This window comes from Pieris napi, chromosome 5 (genome assembly GCF_905475465.1).
Source record: "Pieris napi chromosome 5, ilPieNapi1.2, whole genome shotgun sequence".
Taxonomy (NCBI): Eukaryota; Metazoa; Arthropoda; class Insecta; order Lepidoptera; family Pieridae; genus Pieris; species Pieris napi.
In genome coordinates this window covers 11,380,233-11,405,335 of record NC_062238.1, presented here as the reverse complement: position 1 = coordinate 11,405,335, position 25,103 = coordinate 11,380,233, and the positions used below count along the sequence as shown (strand labels likewise).

The 25,103-nt window shown below is 35.7% G+C and overlaps 2 protein-coding genes and 1 pseudogene across 5 annotated transcripts in view; 1 reads left to right on the top strand and 2 right to left on the bottom strand.

Moving 5' to 3' along the window:
• The first annotated feature begins 11 nt into the window (after positions 1-11).
• On the top strand, positions 12-12,134 carry LOC125049532 (cubilin-like). Its single transcript, XM_047648880.1, has 2 exons — positions 12-1,618; positions 11,754-12,134. The coding sequence occupies exons 1-2, from the start codon at positions 97-99 to the stop codon at positions 11,795-11,797; spliced, it is 1,566 nt and encodes a 521-aa protein (XP_047504836.1). The 5' UTR covers positions 12-96; the 3' UTR covers positions 11,798-12,134.
• A 385-nt stretch (positions 12,135-12,519) lies between these two features.
• Positions 12,520-12,634, bottom strand: LOC125050003 (annotated as a pseudogene).
• Positions 12,635-15,350: 2,716 nt separating this feature from the next.
• LOC125049533 (echinoderm microtubule-associated protein-like CG42247) overlaps positions 15,351-25,103 on the bottom strand; it is a 29,361-nt gene continuing 19,608 nt past the window's right edge. For all 4 annotated transcript variants that reach the window (XM_047648882.1, XM_047648881.1, XM_047648883.1 and 1 more), the window contains 10 exons: positions 23,964-24,101; positions 23,314-23,445; positions 22,272-22,400; positions 21,562-21,690; positions 20,579-20,707; positions 19,266-19,428; positions 18,574-18,756; positions 17,707-17,802; positions 16,644-16,758; positions 15,351-16,419 (listed from right to left, as the gene is read on the bottom strand). In XM_047648882.1, the coding sequence (XP_047504838.1) occupies positions 16,266-16,419; positions 16,644-16,758; positions 17,707-17,802; positions 18,574-18,756; positions 19,266-19,428; positions 20,579-20,707; positions 21,562-21,690; positions 22,272-22,400; positions 23,314-23,445; positions 23,964-24,101 (1,368 nt within the window). In that variant the 3' untranslated portion in view covers positions 15,351-16,265. The remainder of the gene's footprint in view (positions 16,420-16,643; positions 16,759-17,706; positions 17,803-18,573; positions 18,757-19,265; positions 19,429-20,578; positions 20,708-21,561; positions 21,691-22,271; positions 22,401-23,313; positions 23,446-23,963; positions 24,102-25,103) is intronic.

Here is a 25,103-nt window from a genome sequence, read left to right as displayed (position 1 = left end):
CAGATTATACATTCATGGGCGTATCGCAACGCCCCTTATTTCGGATTTAAACTAATTATAAAAATCAGTACCTTCTGATACCCGTGTTCATAGACAATGACTTACTTTTTTTTGAAGTTTCTACTCTTAATTCTATGTATTGTGCGCTCAAAGAGTGATATTTATAAAAATCGACCAAAAATTAAAACAGCCGATGGTGATTTAATAATTGAATCTTCCTACAATAAAAATATATATTTAAAACCAAATGGACCAAGATCAAGTATTTTTGTTGGAAACATAAATTTACTGGACATCAATATTACCAAGAAAGAAGAGATTTGGACGCCATCCGTTGAATACAGCGACAGTGAACGAGGTAATAAAATTGGAAATCTCAATGATATTATGGGAAGAATTGAACGCTTGGAAAGCTTTAGTACAACATTGCCTTCTACTATTTCTTTAAATGTCACATATCTCACACGACAAATTAATACATTAAGAAACAGGATACGCACCATTCAGAGTTTAATTAATAGAAAAGGAAAGGATGAATGTCAGTCACATCCTTGTGAGAACGGCGGGACGTGTTTAAATCTTGTCAATGGATATTATTGCTTATGTCCGTCCAATTGGAAAGGAGTTAATTGTGATGAAGATGTCAATGAATGTAGAAATTATGCTGGAACAGATTTAGGATGCCAAAATGGTGCTACATGCATTAACAGGCCTGGCTCTTACGACTGTATATGTAAGCCCGGATGGTTTGGCCTACACTGTACCAGAAAAGAGAGAAATTGTACTGGCAATGACTTTGAAATTTGCGGGCATGGCACCTGTTTACAAGTTACCACTGGTATCGGAATTAAGTGCCTCTGTAATCAGGGATGGACAACAAATGACACGAGTGTCGCATGTCTCACTGACGTAAATGAATGTTTATCATCTCAAGGTCCTCGGTGTTCCGTAAACCCACCCGTCGATTGCATTAACCTACCTGGTTCATTTGTTTGTGGGTCATGTCCTGTCGGTTATGAAGGAGATGGTTACATTTGTCATGATGTCGATGAATGTCTCACTTTGTCCAACGGTGGATGCAGTTTGAGTCCGAGAGTATCTTGTCATAACACGATAGGTTCTCGACTCTGTGGCCCCTGTCCACCGGGCTATGAAGGTGACGGCGTTACCTGCACATGGAGAGGTTCATGCAGCATAAACAGGGGTGGCTGCCATCCTTCCGCTCAATGCGTTGAAACTCCTGGCTATGGAGGACAAATAGTGCAATGTGTTTGCCCGCGGGGCATGTCAGGAGATGGAATTGGTACTAACGGATGCTTTGTAGCTTCAAATGATCTAAGTAATGGTACTGGATGCGAAAACTATCCTTGTGGGGCGTACGGCGTCTGTCATCCACTCCGTTTTGGATACACCTGTATATGTGATGAAGGATATGGCGGCGTTCACTGTGACATTCAATCTAGTATCTGTTCCAACAACCCCTGTTTAAATGGTGGAACGTGTAGAAGCGATGGAAGATCGGCGCGACGATTTCGATGTGAATGCATAGCTATGTTTACGGGTGATTTGTGTCAACTTCGAGTAGAAATATGTGGTGGTGTGCTCGACGCGGAAGAAGGTAGTATAATTTATCCTCCAACTAACACAACATATAGACCAAATGCACGATGCGCATGGGTAATACACACATCCCCAGATAAAGTTATTAATGTGACCTTTAGTAAATTCCATTTAGAACATCATGCTGAATGTTATTATGATTTTGTTCAAATTCATGACGGAAGAAGTTCAGCCAGCCAGCTAGTAGGTAGGTTTTGTGGTACTGATTTGCCAAAAGGAGGAAACATTATATCTAGTCACAATAATTTATACTTTTGGTTTCGTTCCGATCAAACTATATCGGGAGAGGGATTTGCCTTGCATTGGAACAGTATAAGTCCCATTTGTGGAGGTATTATTGATGCTACTCAGCATGGCCGGGTTAATTCGCCAGGTTCACCTGGTCCATATCCCCCAAATCGTGATTGCTATTGGCGTTTAAACACAAATTTAGGTAAAAGAATACAATTACATTTCTTCCAGTTGGATTTGGAAACACATCCAAATTGTAGTTTTGATTATCTAGCAATATACGATGGATTGCACGAAACCGATCCATTGTTAAATAAATACTGTAATTCCTCTCAACCGGCACCAGTGCAATCATCGAGTCCCGAAATACTTATTCATTTTCATTCCGATGCCTATGGATCTGGAAAAGGCTTTCAAATCACTTATGCCCCAGTTGAAGGTGTGCCTGGTTGCGGTGGCTTTTATACTGCTGACAAAGGTGAAATAGCTTCCCCAAGTTACAACAGTAAATATCTTAATAATCTTATTTGCGATTACAAAATACAAACTAGCCCCGAAACAAAAGTACGAGTCACATTTCGGTCATTCAATTTAGAGAGGTCATTTAGATGTAGATTTGATTATATCGTAATTTATGACGGACCTAATGAGGATTCTAAGCAGGTAGGCAAATTTTGTGGCAATACGATTCCAAAGAGCTACACGTCGTCTTCCAATAGTTTATTTATTAGATTTAAATCAGACCAAAGCATATCTTCAGGTGGGTTTAAATTTACATACGAATCTATTTGCCATAAATCAATAATGGGAGATAGTGGAATTATAAAATCACCAGGCTATCCTTTCAAATATCCCAAAAATACAGTTTGTGAATATGTCATAGGAACATCTCCGGGAAAAATTGTACAGCTGTCATTTCAAGATTTCGATATTGAAGATAATCGATTTTATAATTGTCAATATGACTATGTAGAGGTCCGTGATGGACCAACATCTAATTCATCACTGCTTGGTAGATATTGTGGAGGTTCAGATCATATGCCACCGATACAAACGTCTTCTTTTAATTATTTGTTCATCGGGTTCCATTCTGACATGAGTATATCGGGGACAGGATTTTTCGCAAATTACACGACTTTAGATATAGAATGCGGAGGTATATATAGAGAAACGACGGGACTTATAAACTATCCGGGTTCCGGTAAGGAATATTATAAGAACGATCAGTCCTGTACGTGGCTTTTGATTGCGCCCGAAGCAATGCACATTAAATTGACGTGGAATAGATTCAATACAGAGATACAATTCACTTGTGAAAATGACTTTCTAGAACTGATTGAAATTGATGATGATTATATAAATGGTACTAGTTTAGGTAGATATTGCGGTAAATCACTACCACCAGCTTTAACTACCACATCAAACAAACTAATGATAAAGTTTCAATCGGATTTAAGCGTCAATGGTCTCGGCTTTTCACTTTCATATACATTTATAGATGAAAAATCACACTGTGGCGGTTTTTATATTAAAACGAGCGGTTACATACATTCTCCTGGATGGCCGGACAATTATGAACCCAACAAAGATTGTACTTGGACGATTTCTGTGCCTGTTGGCCAACAAATTGCCTTAAAGATTAAAGATTTTGATTTAGAAATGCCTATTAGAGAAAAATGTGATTTAGGTGATTATTTGTTGATTAGAGACGGATCATCTGATAGCGCACCTTTGCTTGCTAAATTATGTGGCTCTTTTAAAACAAAACGTATCATCTCCACCGCTCACAATCTTTACATTCACTTCCATTCCGATTTCTATTTATCGGGGAAAGGATTCAGTATAGAATGGGATGGAGCACTAAGGGGCTGTGGCGGGACATTGACAAGCGTCGCCGGATCGATATCCTCTCCTAATTATCCACAAAATTATAATGACGATGCGGAATGTTTCTATAAAATTGTTACTAGTAGCGGCTCGCGTATACGAATTGTGTTTGCAGACTTGGACTTAGAACAAACATTGAACTGTAGAGACGACTATGTAGAAATATATGACGGACGCGATGTCTATGCCCCTAGTTTAGGGAGGTTTTGTGATTTGAATAATAATCAGACCAGTATTGAAACTAAAAGCAACTATGCATTCATAAAGTTTCGATCAGATATATTTTTGGGTGGAAAAGGATTTTTGCTTAATTATGAAACAATTTGTAATACAAATGTAAGCGGCAGCTACGGCGTTATAGAAAGTCCTGGATATCCTAACAATTATCCTCTCAATTTGAATTGTATTTGGAACATCACAGTTGGATTGGGCAATAGAATAAATATAACCTTCACCCATTTTAACATCTTTTCTTTTCAATATAGAGGCATTCCATTTAGAGGCATTCCACCTTGGAACACACATCGGAGTCCTTGGGTCTTTAATAATCGTTCTTTTAATTATTCTTCTTTTTACCACACTTATATACAAGGGGGTCCACAATGCGAATCATATTTACAATTTAAGGAGTTAACTGAAGAAAATTTTTCGAACAAGCTCTGTGGTACCTCACTGCCTGCTCCAATTTCAACGAAAAGTAATTCAATGCAAATTAATTTTGTCAGTGGCTATTTCAATGCTGCTAATGGATTCAGACTGGAATGGGTGAAAGATGGATGTGGCGCATACCTGAAAAAACCACGTGGTGATATTGAGCTACCCAAGAATATAATATATTCTAACAAAGGTCTAGAATGTGAATGGGTGATAGAAGCGCAACCAGGTAGCCGAGTGACTGTAATATTAAACGATATATTTGTTGAGGAGACTAAGAACTGTACAGTCGATTCCATCGAATTTTATAATGGGCAAAGCAGTTCATCCCATTTGATAAGTAAAATATGTCACCGGGGTTCTAACACCATCCAATCAAGCAGTAACTATATGTTTGTGAAGTTTGTTAAAAAGTCTTCCTTACGAGATGTCTACTTTTCAGCTTATTATGATTCGGATACGTCTGGTTGCGGTGGTCGCATAACGTCTCGCACCGGTGTCATAACATCCGAAAACTATCCGAAAAACTACAATGATAATATGGATTGCTTATGGTACATAACGGTACCGGATAATCATAGAATAGAATTGAATTTTCTGGATCTTGATCTTTACTCGGTCGACGACGATGATGAAAGTTATTGTGGTGACTCCATTAAAATATATGAAAATTCGTATATTGCAGATACTAATTATACTCATCTTATATGCCCCAAGTCAAACGTGTCTCAGATAATTTCCAACACATCTTATATGGTATTACAATTTACTACGGACACATTTGGCTCGGCGAAAGGGTTCAAAGCTAGCTTTTCTGCCACCTGTGGTGCTATTATAGAAGCAAAGTATGATGGCGTTATAACCAATGATCGGTTTCTCAGCCAAAATCTTCATAATTGTACTTGGGTTATCTTATCACACGATTTAGGAGAAAAAATAAAACTTACCATGGAACACATGTCAATACCGCGTACAATTGAAAAAGTTTCAAAAAAAGGATGCCCTTCGTCCTTTTTTAAAATTTTTGACGGTAACGACATTAACTCTCCAGTAATCGGAGAATTTTGTGGTTATAAGGTACCTAGTGAAATTGTCAGTCACGGCAGTGCACTAACAATTATGCATGGAACATATGGGGACACTTTGAGCGGTTCTTTTACAGCGCACTATTCGACTTTATCAAGCGCCTGTGGAGGCACAGTATTATCTGAAGAAGGGTCAATCGCTTCGCCAAATTATCCGCTCTCTTACCCTCTTGGAACTAATTGTGAATGGACATTACGAGCATCTCCCGGAAACAGTATGTATTTAACGTTTGAAGCTTTCAATATAGTTAACTCAGATCGCTGCAATGAAGATTACTTAGAAATACGAGAAAATAATGGTGGCGGTCGGTTGCTGGGAGTTTATTGTGGTGAAACTGTACCGGTTAATACCACTACTGGTTCAGCAATTTACATAAAATTTCATAGTGGTTATCAAAATTCCGGTACAGGCTTCTTGGCTCATTTTGGAATTCTGCACCAAAATGAGATAACTGAGAAATCCCAAGGAGAAATATCGTCCCCGCTTTATCCTCACGCCTACAACAGAGAAGGTGAATTTTCATGGCGTATTATTGGTAAACTGACCAGTAGTATAACTTTAAATATCGATGAATTAGTAATTCCAAAGCGAGGGGAAGTTTGTGATAGTAAACTAATTATTTACGATGGCTATGACGAAGAAGCACCAATACTCGAGACAGTATGTGGTATAATAAGAAATGAGGATAAAATATTGAATACTAGAAGTTCCCTCGCATATATACGATTTGTTATAACTGAACCAGACATTGATACCGTATTCAACTTAAAATGGTCTCAAACTCAATCAGATTTGATCAGAACAGAAGGTGGAACGTTGAAAAGATGTGGTTATAATGAAAGCAGAGTTATTGCCGCCGGGGCAGCTGTTAATTTTCAATCGCCCAACTATCCGGAAGAATACGGTGAAGATTTATATTGTGAATGGGTGTTTGAAGCAACTGTAGGACGCCATTTGCAATTAAACTTTATTGATTTTAAATTAGAAGAAACTTCTGCATGCTATGCCGATCATGTATCAATATATTCGCGAAACTTGAAAGAAGATTGGAAATTAGTGAAAGAAAATCTTTGTTTATTTGAGAATGCAAAGCAAGGATTTGAAATATCACAGTTACTAAAAGTAATATTACAAACAGATAGTTCAATTGCTGAGAAGGGTTTCTCCGCTAGTGTAAAATCAAAATGTGGAGGACTTATTTCTAAGGAGTCTGGTACGATTGAATTCTCTTGGGACGAACGTGATTTTAGAAATAACATCCGCTGCAATTGGACAATCAAAGTTCGACCTGGCCGCACAGTTAAAATAGATTTTGAGCATTTCAATATAACAAATGAGCACGAGTGTAATCAGTATGTAATGATTCGAAATGGTGAAAGTTTCGAGTCTCCTATATTAGGGGCGGGTAAATTTTGTGGATATACACATGAAGTTAGGGAAAGCCTAATCTCGTCAGGCAATGCCATTTACGTAAGTTATGTTAACAATAATCCCCACATAACTTCCGTAGTAACGACATTCGAAACCTTCAAGTTGCGTTTTGAAGAGAAAAACATAGAATGTGGCTCAACTTCGGCTATCGATATTGACAATAAATGGGAAGTGATATCTTCCCCTAACTATCCATCAGTACCAATGCCCTATTCAGAATGTGTGTGGGTATTAACAGGACCACCTGGAGAAAAATTGAGAATAGAATTTATCGATAGATTTGACATTGATGGACGAGATGATTGTAAAGATGAGTCAATCGAAGTACATGATGGCGCATCAGCGTTGGCTCCAACGATTGGGGTATACTGTGGAACTAAGCCTGGTACAGTCAGAACAAGCAGTAATGCCCTATACATTAAATATTCAACGATGTTGTCTGAGCCAAGAAATGGTTTCAAGGCGAATATTTCTACTGATGTGTGTGGCGGAACTATTATAGCTGAATCCGGAGAAATTACATCGCCGGGATATCCCCATATGCTTATCTTGCCAACGGGATCTTTATGTAAATGGCATATTATATCTCCTTTAAAAAATGTTATTAAGTTTCATATGGTAGATTTTAATATTCCAGAATCAAGGCACGATTGTCAAATAAATGTAACCGTCATGGAATCATTACCGATGAACAAAACCGCTTCAAATCTAATGGAGTTCTGTAGTGATGCTCCTCCAGTATCAAACACTGTTATAGAAACGAGTACGAATGAAGCGACTATATCATTTTTTGTGGGAGATCCTAGTTCATACACTCAAATATCTGAGTATAAAGGTTTCAAAATGACATTTAATTCATCAAGACCTTCATGTGGTGGGACGCTAATGCAGTCTGAAGGCTATTTGACAACACCCGGTTATCCTCGCACAACTTCATTGCGTTTTTGCCAGTGGTTAGTATTCATACCCGATAGAACAAGAAGAGTGAAATTAGAAATTATTGATTATAACGAGAATGAAAGAATAGGTATTTACAATGACGCTACATTTGAATCTGTTATAGATATATATAGCGGAAAGAATATAAGCGGAAATCCTTTGATTTATGAATCTTCAGGTAATAATATTGCAGTGTATCTACTTATGAAAATGTCTTCGTCTCAAAGTTATCCACAAAGATTTAAAGCTAGGTTTACTTCGAATGAACCTACGTTATGCGGTGATAGTCTTCAGGGTACCAGTGGTAAAATTACTGCTCCTGATTTACAGCGCTCTTACGTCTGCAAGTGGACGTATAATTTCGCGGATAGCTACAAATTTAGCAATAACTCTGATTACAATACTATGTTTATAAGTATTACTAACACATTTTCACGGGAATCGAAATGTTATTATTCCCATTCAAGGCTCACCATTGATGTTCCAATTGAAAATACAGGTCAAAAATTCACTCGAACTGTATGTGGAAATCAAACGGAAATTTCCTATAGAATCCCGCTTACATCATTAACACTGAGGGCCATTCAAGTTAATCTTGAACCTCTTCTGTTTAATGTTGAATGGAAACTTCAGCCATGTGGAGGATTTGTTCATCTCTCACAAGAACCCAAAAATATTTTGAATATACCAAAATCATTTAATAATACTTTAGATTGTGGATGGATAGTAATCGCTCCTAATGGAGTTAGAATAGAAACAAGTATTGAGGGAATCTTTAACCACGATTGTTCAGATGAATTTTTAACTGTTCATCATGGTTTGACACAATCAATGTCTGTTATAACGTATTGCAAAAATAAAATACCCGCAAAATCTATCGTTACATCTTTCATGAATACATTCATCCAGTATCATTCTAAAGCTCAACAATCTACTAATTTAAAACTGGTTATGAAAGTTGCTAGCAGCCAGTGTGGCGGCTATTTAAATGGGTATGAAAGAATATTTTCCTCACCTAACTACCCAAATCATTATGATGAAAATACAGAATGTACTTGGGTAATATATGCATCTACAGGTTACAGAGTTTCACTTTCATTTTTTCAACGATTTGTTGTAGAAGATACCGTTAATTGCACTAAAGATGCAGTTATTATATATGACTGGGTAAATGGATCATACCAGGAATTGGCTAAACTGTGCGGGCGAGAAATTCCATCTGTATTAAATTCAACTTCATCTGAGATGAAAGTCGTTTTTCGTACTGATTCTAATATTAATCTAGATGGTTTTACAGCAGAGTGGACTGAAATTTGTGGCGGTGTATTCACAGCTACGGATATAGATCAATTTATTTACAGCCCTGGATACGGCAGCGGTTATGATCCGTTACTTGATTGTTCATATGAAATTCTTGCTCCGACAAACAATAAGTTAATCGTGCAGTTTCAAGACTTTGCCCTTGAAGGTATCTACCCAGAATGTAAATATGACAATCTCACCATAACTGGTGAGCGTGAATACAACTTTCTATTAAAGGTATTTTGTGGTAAACATATTCCACCAATTTTAGAGAACTATGAGAAAGTCATGATAAATTTCAAAACAGATAGTATTGGTCAAGATAAAGGCTTTAAACTGTCATACTCGTTGTATAAGTGTGGTGGAAAAATCACTGAGCCTACAATGATTAGAACAGGATCCGCTGAAGAATATTTTAACGGCCTTAATTGTACTTGGATAATTGAGGCCCCTTGGGATAAAGTTGTCATAGTTAACTTTGCATATATTGACATAGAACCACATTATTCCTGTTCCAATGATTATATTGCTGTTTTTGATGGATCGCAAATAGAAAATGATCACCGATTAGCTTTGTTATGTGGAAAAATTAATTCTTCTACTGTAATAAAGAGTAATAGTAGTAGGGCAATTGTACAATTTGTGTCTGATGACTTTTTGAACTACAAAGGCTTTCAGGCCCAAATTAGTTTCAGCTATGGCGAAGCTGTTGGATGTGGAGGTGTTATCAGTTTATTATCTGTTACTCAATACTCTTTAAAATCCCCACGGATAGGTAATTCATTTGTATACGAAAACTACTTAGATTGCCATTGGTTTGTGAATGCCCCAGAAGATCATGTTGTTAAAGTTGAATTTTCAGCTTTTCATGTATCACCATGCGCCGATGTGAATCAAACAGCGATAGGTATTAGAAAATGCAGCTGTGACTTTGTTGAGATACGGGATGGGCTCAATCCAGATAGTCTTTTGATTGACAAGTTTTGTGGCCACACTTTGCCACCTGCGATAGTATCATCGACTAATGTTTTAAGTATCAGATTGTCAACTGATGGTGAAATAGTGAGTTCTGGCTTTGAAATAAGTTTAAGCTTACAATCTTCCAGATGTTTTCCAACTGAAATAACGGTCGATTTTAATGTTCAAAAAATACATTCGCCTGGGTTTGGACGCGGTGATATCCCGCGGGGTTTACATTGTAAATATATTTTGAAGGGCACTTCGTCACTTATTCCAACACATTTACGAGTTAACTATCTTGATCTAGAACCAGGTACAGCGAATCACTGTTTAAACGACAAGATGGTTATAACAAATTTCCCTGAAACAAATACCACCATTGGGAAAGATTTTGTTCTAAATCACAATACCGACAATTTCTTTTCACTTTCTTCCTATTTCGATTCAATCATAAACTTAAAACCTGAAATGTTTGTTGTGTGCGGCTCAAATAAGACGCTAGATTTTTATTTAAACGGCGATATAAATATAAATCTGATAACTTCAGCCGAGTCGTCATCAACTCACAAAGGTGTAGAGTTGGAGGTATCGTACATTGGCCAATGTGGAAGAAATTATACAGAGTCTTATGGGCTACTACAAAATAGCTATATCCAAGATTACAACGTAAATTTATTAAGTTGTTCTAATTTGATAACTGCTCCTGAAAACTACACAATATCAATATATATAATTGAAATGTACCCTAGTTACTTCCATGGTGAGGCATATTTTGAAATATTGGACGGTGATAAATTGTCATCTCCAAGTTTGTATAAAGTTCAATCATCCTATATTATGCAATCAGTTACTTCGACAGGAAGGTATTTGCTGTTGCACAATGTCATGAAAGGTACTGAGCAAATAATGTATAATATAAATTATGTTACCACAGATAAAGGGCGGGGATGTGGGGGTAGACTGATAAATGAGTTCGGTAGAATAACGAGTCCCATGTATCCAGAAGTTTATAGGAAGAGGTCGACGTGTGAATGGGAGCTTGAGACGCCGATTGGCACTCAGCTCCGTCTGCACTTTAGTGAATTTGATTTAGGTGTACTTTGCGATCAGAATTACGTTAGTTTGGTTGATAGGAATGGCAACATCGTTTCATCATATTGTTCTGAAACGCCGGCTGACTATACTAGCGAAGATAATTATGTTAAAGTTGTTTATACTACTACAATGAGCAATGGTGGGACTGGTTGGATAGTAGATTTTGTAGGTATTGTTGATTTGTAATATACTAATAATATGCGTATAAATAAATAAGTTTTAATTTGTGTAATTGAATAGTTTACTCAGAATAAGTACTGTTATATCATTAGACTTTAAGAAATTATTAATTAAAGTGTTTAATTCGATATATTATTTTATTTACTACGGATGAATGATCAAAATATAGCCGTCTTCTTCTGGCATCACTCTATTGGTAAAGATTGGCTGTTAACACCTTGAATTGCCGGATATCTTGCGCTACAGTCTCTTGGCGTATGTGATGCCGGCCCTCTGCCAAACATGCTGCAACTTCGACTGTTTTTACCAGACCATTTCTTGCCTTGAATTTTAACATTCTGATTAAATTTTCGTATCATCCCGATTAGTTGAAGGACTCTTTCATTCGACTCTTTGGATCCAGCTGATGTGATGCATGCGATGGTAGCATCACATCTCAAAAACTTCGAGGCGCCTTTATGGTTCTAATATATATCTAATAAGGTAATTAAAAATAATATAGCCGAATATATGCAATCGGAAACATACCATTTTAAATTCATTCACAATAATATGTTCTTTAATTGTTAATAACAAATAATTTGGACAAGATTGCCGTGAGATGAATTAAGGACTATTTTAAATAGGATTTTAAGTTTAATGCAATTTATTAATTACATAACATATAATGTAATATGTAGTAAAAACACTTTTATTGATAGTCAAGATAATTAACATCGCTGAGTTTTTCATAATTTATAATGTGTAGTTTGAGGTATATTTTATAATAAATTGTTTTGAAAATAATAATTTGTCCCGTTTTATTGTAGATACATTTATTTATTTATTGTATATATAACCAGGAAAACAAAAGAAGTTTACAATTGTGTAGTGGAAACATAGACTGGAAATAGCTTTTCTGTCCACGTCGGACTCATTTATAACTTATATACTAATACGAAAGATACTCTGACGATATTTGCAGCACGCATTCTGTCAATGTTATAACAAACGCCATAAGGTTAAATCAAAAAACTTTAGAGGTGTCAAGGGACACCCGGATGGAACGAAATTCCTTTCGATTAATTTATATGTTAATTGGTATCATAACCGTATGATAGATTTTCTCGACACCAATCTTACGACGAAAAAAAAAGCCGACATCACGAGGTGTTCCCAGGCGGTCACCCAAGTACTGACCTCGCCCGACGTTGATTAACTTCGGTGATCGGACGAGAACTGGTGTATTCAACGTGGTATGGACGTTGGCGATAGCTAAATCGAAAATATAACAACTATAGCAAAAAGTGTCGTTACAACTTTTGGTCTAAATTTATTCCGTCTAGCCCCCTTTCGCAACGCTCGATAACTTCGTTCCAACAAGACTAATTTAGTTAAGTGATTCCAAAAATAATTTTCATTTCTTATCCCTACAAAAAAAAGCCAACATCACGAGGTGTTCTCAGGCGGTCACCCATCCAAGTACTGACCTCGCCCGACGTTGCTTAACTTCGGTGATCGGACGATAACCGGTGTATTACAATAGCAAATAGCAAAAAAGTGTCGTGACAACTTTTCGTAAGAATTTTTTCCGTCTAGCCCCTTTTCACAACGCGCGATAAGAAACTTCGTTCCAAAAAGTTTGAATTGTATGGTGATTATCTTAAATTTTCCGTGCAATTTTCTTATTGACGTGACAACGTCTTATAATTCGATGGAGCCGGCTGCACGTACGAAAAAACATGACTCATGCGGCGTTACCTCGCTCTGAGGCGTTCCATTTAAAATTGACATAATTGTATTGATGCGTACAAATAAATGTAACTTGATCAATTCAATTGTGATTTCTATTTATCTCCTCTATATCCATACAAAATACCTATCAAACAAATTAATTTTTTTTTTTTAAATGCAACCATCCCATCAATAGTTTTTTATGACGTTGTCACGTTCAACTATCGTCAGTAAACCGACTTTACAGACAACCGATTTTTTTTAAATATATATAGATAATACATAAGTTGAAACGTCGGGTTTTTAAAATAATCTCTCTTTTCATAATTGTTCATTTATATTTAAATGTGTGCTCAGGAATTAAAAGTCATTATAAGTGGTAAAGATTTATTTAAATTGTTGTGAATACAATATATACTAAGTATACGAATATTTCTTACACAATCTGTATAACTTGATAAAGATAATTGTTTTTAAAAAGAACAAGTAACAAATGGTGGGCCTGCCACATAATACATACATCCTCATGACTATATTACAGTTAAATTGTCTACGACATATTCAAATTTAGCTGTGCATGAATATTAAATAATTATAACAAGTAGTTCCGGAGATTTCCGCGTATAAACAAACTTATAATAATATTAGTAGATTATAAAAATAAAGAAAGTATAGCTGAATAATGGGGTCCAGCTTTAAATAACATTATAAGGCTCTTTATACGTATACTCCTCATCCTTCTAGCAAAATACTAGAAAAGTCAGCCACTTACACAGCTTAGCAGTGGGAATGTAAAATGGTAGGCGACAACAATAACAGGCAACTACAATTGAGTGCTTGTTATTGGTCTTTATAATATTACTAGTAACATAATATCGTTATAAGTTTTATTATATAACTTATAACGATATTGATCTAATTAGTTATATAATATAAGTTATAACGATATTATATTACGAGGCATGCCTTTTAAGTTCTGTCGTTTCCATATTTCCCGGCAACTTTGAATTTGGACCTGTACTATATTCGAATGTCTGTACATTTTGAATCTCAAAACAGTTAAAAGTATTAGGATTAATGCTATTGTTTAGTCACAGCGTCGATTTAAATGTGTCAAGTTACGTACGAAAATGAATCTCTCTAAGGAAAATGTTCGTGCAATAATTTTCTACAAATTTAGAAGAGGCCTGACACGGCTTCAGTGTTTGAAGAGCTAATATCTGTGTTCAGTGATGAAGCCCCATGTCTGCGGACTGTCGAACGCTGGTATTTAGAATTCCAGCGTGGACATACTGGTGTTAGTGACCAATCTAGCGAAGGACGCCCAAAATCCGCCTTCACTGAAGAAAACATCATTGCTGTGAGACAACTAATTCTCGAAGATTGTCATGTGACGTATCGAGAGATAGAGGCTCTATTAGGCATCTCAGGGACAACCATTCAGAAGATCTTGCATGAAACGCTTGGTGTGAGAAAGCTAGTTTGCCGTTGGATACCGCATCTGCTTTCCGACGATCACAAGGCGGCCCGCGTCAGATGGTGTAAGAAAACTCTGCAAAGGTTCAACCGAAGAGAGTCAAATCACGTCTACGACATCATCAGTGATGCCGAATCTTGGATCTATGCCTACGATCCTGATTCCATACAACAATCTACAATCTGGGTCTTTCAAGACGAGCCAAAGCCGACTAAACTCGTTCGTTCTCGAAGCACTTCAAAGAAGATGGTGGCCACTTTCGTTAGAAAAACCGGCCATGTTGCGTCTATTGCACTTGAAGATCGTAGAACAGTTAACGCAGAGTGGTATGCCACAGTTTGTTTACCACAAGTCATCGCCAAACTTCGAAAATCTAACTTAAAGCGGCGCATCACCCTGCACCACGACAACGCCAGCTCACATAGCGCTCGTCAAACAATTCAGTATTTGAAGCAGGAAAAAGTAGAAATTCTTGACCATCCTCCATACAGTCCTGACCTAAGCCCTAACGATTTATTTACATTTCAAAAAATTAAGAAAAGTCTTCGTGGTCAAAGGTTCCAGACCGGAAAGAAGCAGTCGACGCTTTCAAGTCAGCCATTTTGAACACCTCCACTTTAGAGTGGAATTAATGTTATAATAACTGGTTTAAGCGAATGGAAAAGTGTATTAAGCTATGTGGTGAATACTTTGAAAAACAATAAAAAGTACTATAAGGTTCTAGTTGTGTTTTTTTCTGCAAACGACAAAACTTAAAAGGCATGCCTCGTACTAGCCTGTTTACGCGTTGAGTGAATTTAAATCAAACGCAATATTTTGTCTTCTGTTTCTAATTTTATATTCTCAATTGACTGGTCGGTTTTGCAAGTATTCAATAAACTTGCTTAAATATAGTGCAAGTCCCAATCGGGAATGATTTATGACCATAGAACAATTGTTCTTGTTATAATTTACAATAATTTAGTGTTGTGTCTACGTTAGTGAATAATTTATACAGGAATGGCAGTGAATACTGTGCCTATATCTATATTAACTCTTATATCATAATAACTCAAAGCCGTGCTAAGCTAAACCTAAAATTGAACCGTTTGTTTTAATTTATTAGATAATCTATGTAAATAAAAATATAAATTTTATTCTGCAATATTTCTTTCACATATTTATTTTGCTTCACTACAAATATATAAAATTATGCGGACATTCATTACTTTTATTACTTTCAGTAACAGTTATCTGTAGTTGAATTTGACTGCATAGGAAATATGTAGAAACTTACAAAAATCCTGAATAGAGTAAGTATTAACAGACTTCAAACAAAATTCCTTATCCAGAACCAACTGTAATTCAATTCTAAATAGTCTAGGCACCTCCATATTCTATAATCCCGATTCGAAGTCTCTTACTATCTCACATTATATAACGCATCATTTGTCGATTACGCATCTTCAGCCAATGCCAATTTTGTAAAACTTCAATCCAAAATCCATTCGCCATTCAAACTTGAGTGCTTTCAAAATCAAGTTTCAAAATTCGATTCTTAGACACAGTATGTTTTCTATATTCCAATTCGAATCACCATTCGAAATTTGAAAATGCTTCAGTCAAGTCCGTCAAAGTCTAGAACGTGAAATGCTTGTGGCGAGGGTGTGGGAGGTTCCACTATAAGGGCTGGAGGTGCCCGAGGTCGGCGCTAGTCTTCCACCAGCTCCCATAACATCAAAGCAGCCTCGCTACCACCAGAGGACACTAAACAACGGTCGTTGAACATAAAGCGAGAGGAAAGGACAGCCCCTGAATACACTTTGACTTCATTGTACTCCGCCTTTGCACTAGCACACGGGTATCTGAAACCAGAAGGAGAAGAAGCAATGTATGTTAGAAATTTGTAATTAATAATTAAGGTAAGATAACCGAAAGACAATATTGTAATTGTAAATTAATTTTTGTTATTATGTATTTCTTTTTCGTTACAAGGGTTGCCAGAAAGAGGTCTTTTGTTAGCTGGCTGCATTCCTAATAATTTATGTTACTTGTTTTTATTTGTACAGTTTTAATAAACAAATTATACCTGAACAAACGTAGATATCCATCAGAGTCCCCGCTTATAAGAAGATCGTGAGCCGAGGATCTGCTCGAAGCAGTTATTAATGACGTCATCGGGTAGAAACGATTGTTCCACATTCCTAAAAAATATTAGTAAATGAAATAATATAGATATATTGCAACTAGAAAAGCATTTGGCTACAAATAAAAATTAAAATAATAAGATTACATTTTGTATGAATAATTTTTAACATGACAATGAGTGAGACAACACAATCGAAGGGACCACCCGGGTAAAGTAGAGTGGGCAGGCAAAAAGAAGGTGGGCTGATGACTTGATAGACTTAGCAGGAAAAAACTGGCAAAGATAGAGACACCTGGAAAGGGTTGGAGGAGGAACCAAGAGGAACATCCTATAAGAGGGGACATATCCACAGGCGACTAACATTTTTTTATTATAATATTATCTTGCAATCAGTCAGCTAGACTATGAGCAGATGTGTTGAGAGCTGTTAGGCGTTCAGAGCAAAATCTCCATCGAGACTGCTCCTCTCTTTCAACCGTGTCTATCAAGACTTAGGATTTGTCTTTCAACCGTGTCTATCAAGACTTAGGACTTGTCTAGGCGACTAACATATTACTACTAACATTTAGCTAAATAGTAACAACATTTGAAATGGAACTAATGATGTGGAGATAAAAAAGGATTTAAATAAAAGCCTTTAAAAATAAATTAATTTGTGAAATAGGAACAATGATGAAATTGTTACATTCAATATATATTCTTCTTATTATTACTATTATTGGGCGACCCAAAACTATTTAGAGACTAAAATCCCCATGAGATTAATTTGCATGATATTGTTGGGAATCGGTAGTATTTATATTTTATTTCGGTATGTTCATCTAATAAGACTTCGAAGCACATATGTACGTAGGATGTTTGTCTGAAAGTTTTTCGGGAACGCAAAGTCATACAGAGATTATCTTTTTTCTAATTAGGTATATCAGATAAGTTAGAATATGGTCCAAGTTTAATAAAATAAAAACCATACTATGTTATGTTGTTAATAAAGAATTTAGATAACCTGATACTAGGAAGCCAACAGTTGAGTTATAAGTCGACCACTTGACATCTTTCATGGCCATTGGACTCTTTTCTGGTGATAAGGCTTTTATGTCCCCTGAAAAGTAAATTATAAAAATCACTTCTAAAATATTGGATACTAGCTGGCCTGGCGAACATCGTACCGCCTAACAGTCGATTCTTTATTTGTTTAAAATACTTAATCTGCTATTCGGGACACCGGTCTAGCTAGTAAGATAAAAAAAGAAAATTGATAAGACAACAAATACATTATGTCAAAAAATAAAAATTTACCTTCCCGGAACCCCTCCACTAACACTTGAACTTATTTGTATTATAACTGTCCCAATAACAGCTTATATACTAAAATGAATTATGGAAAATATAAATAAATACTCTTTGTCATAAAAGCTTATTTCGAAGATATACTAGTAGGCATACGACAGAAAATACTTTAGAAACATTCCTAAAGCGTTACTACGCCACACTGAAATCGCGAATATATATATATATAACAGATAAGTTATTAAAATTCAAACGAAGCATTAATGCGTTAGAAGTGAGGAAATATGTTTTATTGTGTTTAATGCAGGTTGTCCCTTGTTCTTTTTTTTTATAGAACAGCGAGCAAACGGGCCGGTGGCTCATCTGATGTTAAGTGATACTAACCGCCGCCCATGGACTCTCTCAATGGCAGAGAGCTCGCGAGAGCGTTGCCGGCCTTTTAAGAATTGGTAGTTTGGCTCTCCATTAGTAACTTTCTTGAGAAAAATCTTTTTCGTAATAAATGGTGCAAGCAAAGTTGTGAATTATGCTTCTATGTACTTGATATCTTTAATCGACTAATCCTTTATTTTAAATTACTTACAAAAAGCTAAATCATAATCAGCTGTAACAGTTTGTAAGTAGTTCCCGTCAAGACTCCAGTCGAGGTGAACTAATGGTTGTGCTCCGCGAATTTTATTCCACTTCTTATAAGAAAAGCCATCTCGGGACACGCGGAACAAGTAAATACTGCCGTTTTGGGAGCCTATTGCTAATACATCGCCAGCTGGAAAATTTACTTCAACAATAAAATATGTATTGTATTATATTATATTATAAACTAAGTTATTATATGATATTGCTTTTATTTATATGGCATGGAGCAAACGGGGAGGAGGTTCACCTGATGTTAAGTGATACCGCCCATGGACACTCCCATTGCCAGAAGGCTCACAATTGCGTTGCCGGCGTTTTAAGAATTGGTACGCTCTTTTCGTGACGGATTGCTTGTCTAACACAATCGTAATGTGTCTTTGCAACAGGATATTAAACAAGTTATTTTTTATATAATGGCAGGCAAACCAGGAGTCTCATCTGATGTTAAGTGATACCGCCGCCCATGGACACTCACATTGCCAGAGGGCTCGCAAGTGCGTTGCCGGCCTTTCAAGAATTGGTCAAATTGGAAGTCGAATTGGTTCGATAAATACTTCAGTGGGCATCTGGCTGTTTGGTTCCATTGTGGTCCTTGTAAATAAGATAAAATACTCTCACATTAGTACTTCAACCAATTACCTGTATTATACTGCAAACAGTTGAGTGGGGATCCACAGACTCTGACAGTACACACTGGTGCACCTGCATCCGCATTCAATACAATTAGGTGACCCTCAGTGCTTCCAGCTGCGAGAGCTCCGCCTCCCGAGTGCCAGGTTAAGGAAACGCATTCGTAACCCACCTGAAATATCATACATTCATTACTATACGTTTACCGTTTGACTAACAACTAGTTCCAGCACTAGGTAATCTTATTAAGATCACTGGCGCTATAACCTCTGAATGTTGGCTTCAGATGTCTTAATCTGTTTCGGTAAAAACAATTCTTAGTAGGCCTAACGTTAACGAACATAAAAAGTAAGTTGAAAAACTACTTTTATACGCATTTGTCGCGTTCCTAAACAAGACTGCTATGGTTTCATTTACGAGTATACTAACCACAGCGGATTTCTAATGTAACATATTTACTGTGCAAAGTATCCTGCAGCCTCCTGCTATGAAATTCCTTACCAATTGATATCAGACGAACTCTCTCTTTAAATTTGTTTAAAAAGCTTCTTTTTTATCATTTTTTTCTGTCTCGTAATTACTATTAATTACGTACTTATACTACTACCTACATATATAAATTATTGTGACTCAGTTAACCTTTTGATTGGTATTTAAATTTTTGTTTAGACATATTTTTATTTTTTCTTTAGATTTCACTTTATTTTATTTTAGTTATAGTTAGGTGTTATATTGAGTTTTTTTGTTAATTCTTTATACACATCTTGTACTATATCCTCTGTAGGTGTTTCTTTTTTATTGTTCCACATGTGGGTTGCCTGGAAGAAATCGCTTGTTAGCGATAAGGCCGCCCGTTGCCTTATAACTTATGTAACCTTATTTTTAATTTTTCTTTATATACGTATGTTTTTGTATAAGGTAATCAAGTATAAATGAATATGATGTTATTATATTATTCTGTAAAATATTAAAAAAAAAATTGCGTATATAAAAATAGAAGTCTATTGGTGCATATTATGATTCTGCTCTTCTCTACGTTTGACTCTTCAGGTGGGGTTAAAAATGTTACCCCGGAGAATTTATCTGTAATCTGAGGCTTATAAAACATTGATGAAATAGATAGGTCGCTATCAATGGACCTACACAGATCATACGAGAAATAAAAATGGTAGACCGGCCCTTATTACCAGAGGTGGAAAATCATCAATGAAACAAAACTATGATTATTGTTTTGAATGCCATCATTACTATAAAACAGTATACGGTATCACAGAAATTTTCCGTCTTATCCCAACTGGGATAAGACATATATATACGAGTACCTGGGTAGCAAATACAAGTTTGTGCCCTTTCCACAGTGCTATGCTCTTGTCATTCCCCGCCGTAGCGAACATTTCGTCATCAGGGTGAACTGCTACACCCATTAGCTGCTTGTGATGCCCGAAGACTATCTGAAATTGTTTACGCTGATTAAAGAACTGGGGCAAAATGATTTTTTTTTTAAATATTAAAACAACAACAAAGCTCGGTCGTTTTACTAATTAAACTTAATAGTTTTATAGTAATCGAAGTTCGTCAATAGTATTACTTATAAAAATCTGTTTAATTAGCTTTGTATTGAGAAATCAAAGAACAGCTATAACTCTTATTTTGAATACTCTTTATTCAATTTTCAATTTCAAAATTCTTTATTTTGTTTCACAAAAATTTATAGTGTACATTATATCCAGTGTACATTATTTCCTGCAATGTAAAATACTTACAACTAGACATATTTTTACAGCTATTTTGCTTTTTTAAAAACTTATAAAATTGATAAAACTAAAGTTATAGTGTTTCGAAAGGTTTTAACAATAACAAGCTATATTTAACAATGAGGTAAACTACCTGGTAATTTTGCAATCTTTAGATGAGATTTGCATTTTGACATGCCTAAATTGAATAACTAAATATAGTTCTAACAATAATTGGGGTAGCACCGAGAACAAAAGAGAATACTCTATATTAAAATTTCTCACAGTATCTCAAAAGGCACAATGCTGCACAATTTGAAGAAGGACGCAGGAGGCTTACGTCCAAGAATTGACACAAGGTAAGACATGGGTATCCATTACTAGAGGAGACGTGTATTATATAGTTACCTACCTAATAAAATTTAACTAAATAATTTTTTAAATAAATATACGTTTGTAAAGGCAGCGGTTCAAGATAGGCCCAAAGTTTTATTTGGCAGATTACCAAGTCTAAAATAGCGTGGACTAGGAGCAATATATAGTAAAAGAGATTACATATACAATATACGAACTTGATTAAACCTCCGTTGTAAAGACCCTTCCATAATATTGTTCCTAGTTGTCCCTACATAAAGGTTGCCATCATTTCTGCCAGGTCGCTGTGGGTAGATACTTCGAACCCCACCCGCTGTATCTGGAAGCTAGAATAATAAATAGGGTTTTAATTTTGTTTACATTTAATACCTAGTATGGGATTATAATTTATGTCAAGATTTGCTAACTGACTTATTGCTTAATTGTATGAAAAAGAGAAACAACGGTTAATGTGAATGTGGTATATCACAGAACAGATTTTTTTTAAACTTATGTAACTTTAATCACGTTGTGGTTTATGACATTTTCCTTTGAATAATTGTTGAGGTTGAGTTTGAATAATTGAAGAGGGAGGGTAAACTTGCTGAGTTTCTTGCCCGTTCTTCTCAGAACAAGGCCTCCTGGTAGTTTTGCGAACGGATGACGTAGTCTTGCTCTTTCGCGAATTTTGTAAACGTTTTTGATATTCATAAGTATGCCCTAAGACGCATCTAAATTGAATAAACGTTTTTGATTTTGAATAAAACTGTAAAAGGGTTGAGGGACACAGTAGGGTAAAAGGTAATTTCATATTGTATGGTATTTTGACAACTGGAGGAATGTAAATGGATTACTCTGGAAGTAGATTTCTAAAAAACTAAACTTTATTTTAACTTTTAACTAAGTCATACCGTATATATTCAGATACCTTTGTTTCCGTTATCCTCTTGTAATTCTGCAGAGAGTCCCAGGCTGCGATCTTTCTATCTCTTTCACCTCCCGAAATGAGAGTACCTTCAGAGAGCATTACTAACGAGCTGATGCCTTTTATATGTGCCTGGAAAGGTCGGTTAAACAAGCGTTATAACGTTTATATAAAGGCGATTAATCACCTTTTTCATAAAGTATCAGTCTGTTTCAACTACTTTTTTATCTGTTTTCAGCGTAAACATAATTTGACAGAAGAAGTACTTAGTTCATAACGTACGTAATTGTACTTGACCTACCTAATGGTTGAGTTAGTGTTAGGTGTTTTTAATATGTATAAAGTCGATTAGACAGATCAGACAGAGAATTAGACAGAATCTTTCTGCTTAAAAACATATGTGTCTCTTGAAAGGTGTATTAATTGCTCACATTACAGATATATAGAAGTTGAAGAAGTGAAGTAACAAAATATTATTTGTGCCGTAATAATTTAATTATTTCTAAAGATTCATGATTACTAGCTGACCGGGCAAACGTCGTTTTGCCATGTATATCATATAAATAAAAAATAGGGGTTGATCGTAGAGGGGTGAATGTTAGGGGTTGTATGTATTTTTTAATGCTGTATCATAAAAAAATAAAAACAGAAAAAAATAAAAAATATATATTTAGGGGTGGACTACCCTTAACATTTAGGGGGATGAAAAATAGATGTTGTCTGATTCTCAGACATACCCAATATGCACACAAAATTTCATGAGAATCGGTCGAGCCGTTTCGGAGGAGTTTAACCACAAACACCGCGACACAAGAATTTTATATATTAGATTGATTATAAGATAGTTTGTTGTTATTATTTTTATGATCGCAATACAGCGAGGGAATTATGCCAACATTAAAGGTACACTGCCACAGGAACCAACCTTTTTAAATTTGTTTTAATTTTCAGTTTATCAACATAATAAATATTATTATTACTATGTAGGTTAAGAATATTGTAAATACTTCATATGTGTGTGTTGGAAATAAAAATATCAATATACCTCAAACTCCATTCGAACGAAGTAAGCCCCATCACTATCGACACTATAAATTGTGATAAAACCATCACTATCGGCAGTCACAACATCGCCATCTTGTTCGAATTGAAGAGCTGTCACGTGAGTTCTTGAAGGCTAATAAAGTAAAATTTAAGTTTAGTGGCAAGTTTTGTATGCTTTATTTTCACATAAATCCAAGTGCTTTTCAGCGTTCGTGATCAGGAGGTCAACGTATTGTAATAAATTCTCGTTTATATCTGATTTGTAGGTACACTTGTATCATATGGTCATAAACGTTTAATTTTATAACATTTTTTTAACTTTAATGTATTACATTAGGTTACAAAACCTACGCTGTAATTTAAGGTTTCAACTGACTTTTAATAATAAAAACGTCAATATGAATGAATAGATGGGTCCCGGGTTCGATCCCCGGCTTCCATCTGATGTGATGAGCATTTGGTGTTGTGCTTAGGTCTTAGGTGTTTAAATATGTATTTATATGTGCATCTATCTATAATATGTATGTATATACGTTGCCTAGTACCCATAACACAAGCTTCACCAGCTTAGCATGGGACTAGGTCAATTGGTGTGAATTGTCTTAAAAAAAACATAGATTGACAATTCGAAAAAATGTATGCTTTACTTACAGGTTTGATAATGTCCGTCCGTTCGAAGAATCCATCTTTACGTCGATTCCAAAACGCAAGATGACCTTTACCGTGTGTGATTAGCAAATTGTCATCCAGGGGATGAAAAGCTGCCCCCGTGAGTTCTTCTTGCAGCGTCTACGGAAGTTATTTTTATTTTCATACACATACATACATCTAACAATTTTTTCAAATGGTCTGAAGTGTTGATAATACGAGTGGCAGTTATAATAAACATAATTAATTAATAAAACCATATTAAACGTTTATTAATGGGATGTCGTTGATCCCTTGGAAATAGGACGGGCTATAGTATGCGAATGCGATACTACTCCTTTGGACAAGCATAAAAGCTGGGGCGGCCGCAGAGCAGGCAGAAAATAATAAACGGCACAAATATAAGAGTCTTTCCTCCAACTTCGATTTTGTTCCCTTTGGAGTAGAGACTCTTGGGCCGTGGGGTTCAAGTGCACAGGCGCTTATTAAATATTTAAGTTGGCGCCTAGTAGATAGTAGGTACAAGGAAAAAATCTATAACAAGTATATAAAAAGATAAACTATATCGCTTACTACTACAATGTTATTGTAAATAAAAAATGTGCAATTTCGAATATGCTAATTTCTTCGATCTTTAAATTCTTAACTTTGTGAAACTAATTGTGCTCTTAAATAGAAGTATCGTAAATCAGGGATGAGAGTCGCACGCTTAAGCCCCTAGACCAACACAGCTATAGGTTTATTTAAGACTTTAATGTATATATAATATATATAATACATATGTTTTAGTTTTTCATCAATGAAATCCACTATAGTCAGGTGGGGTAAATGCATGAACGGGGCAAATGTAATACCATAACTTTAACTGTTTACACACAAAATAAACTAGTGCTGGCATCTCTTATACACGTAAAGTACTTCTTGCACTACACTCTGACAACTTATTGAATCTGATGGATTGACAGATTTTCACCAATCTCATTGCAATAAAAACCAAAGTAAATTTCAATTTGCGTATTTTATCGCAATTACCCCAGATTAGTAACTATCTACACTATTAGAATTTTAACATATTTTTTACATTTACCCCTTTACACCGGGAAAATGCAACAGAGAGTTAATCTGTAATCATCCATAATTAAA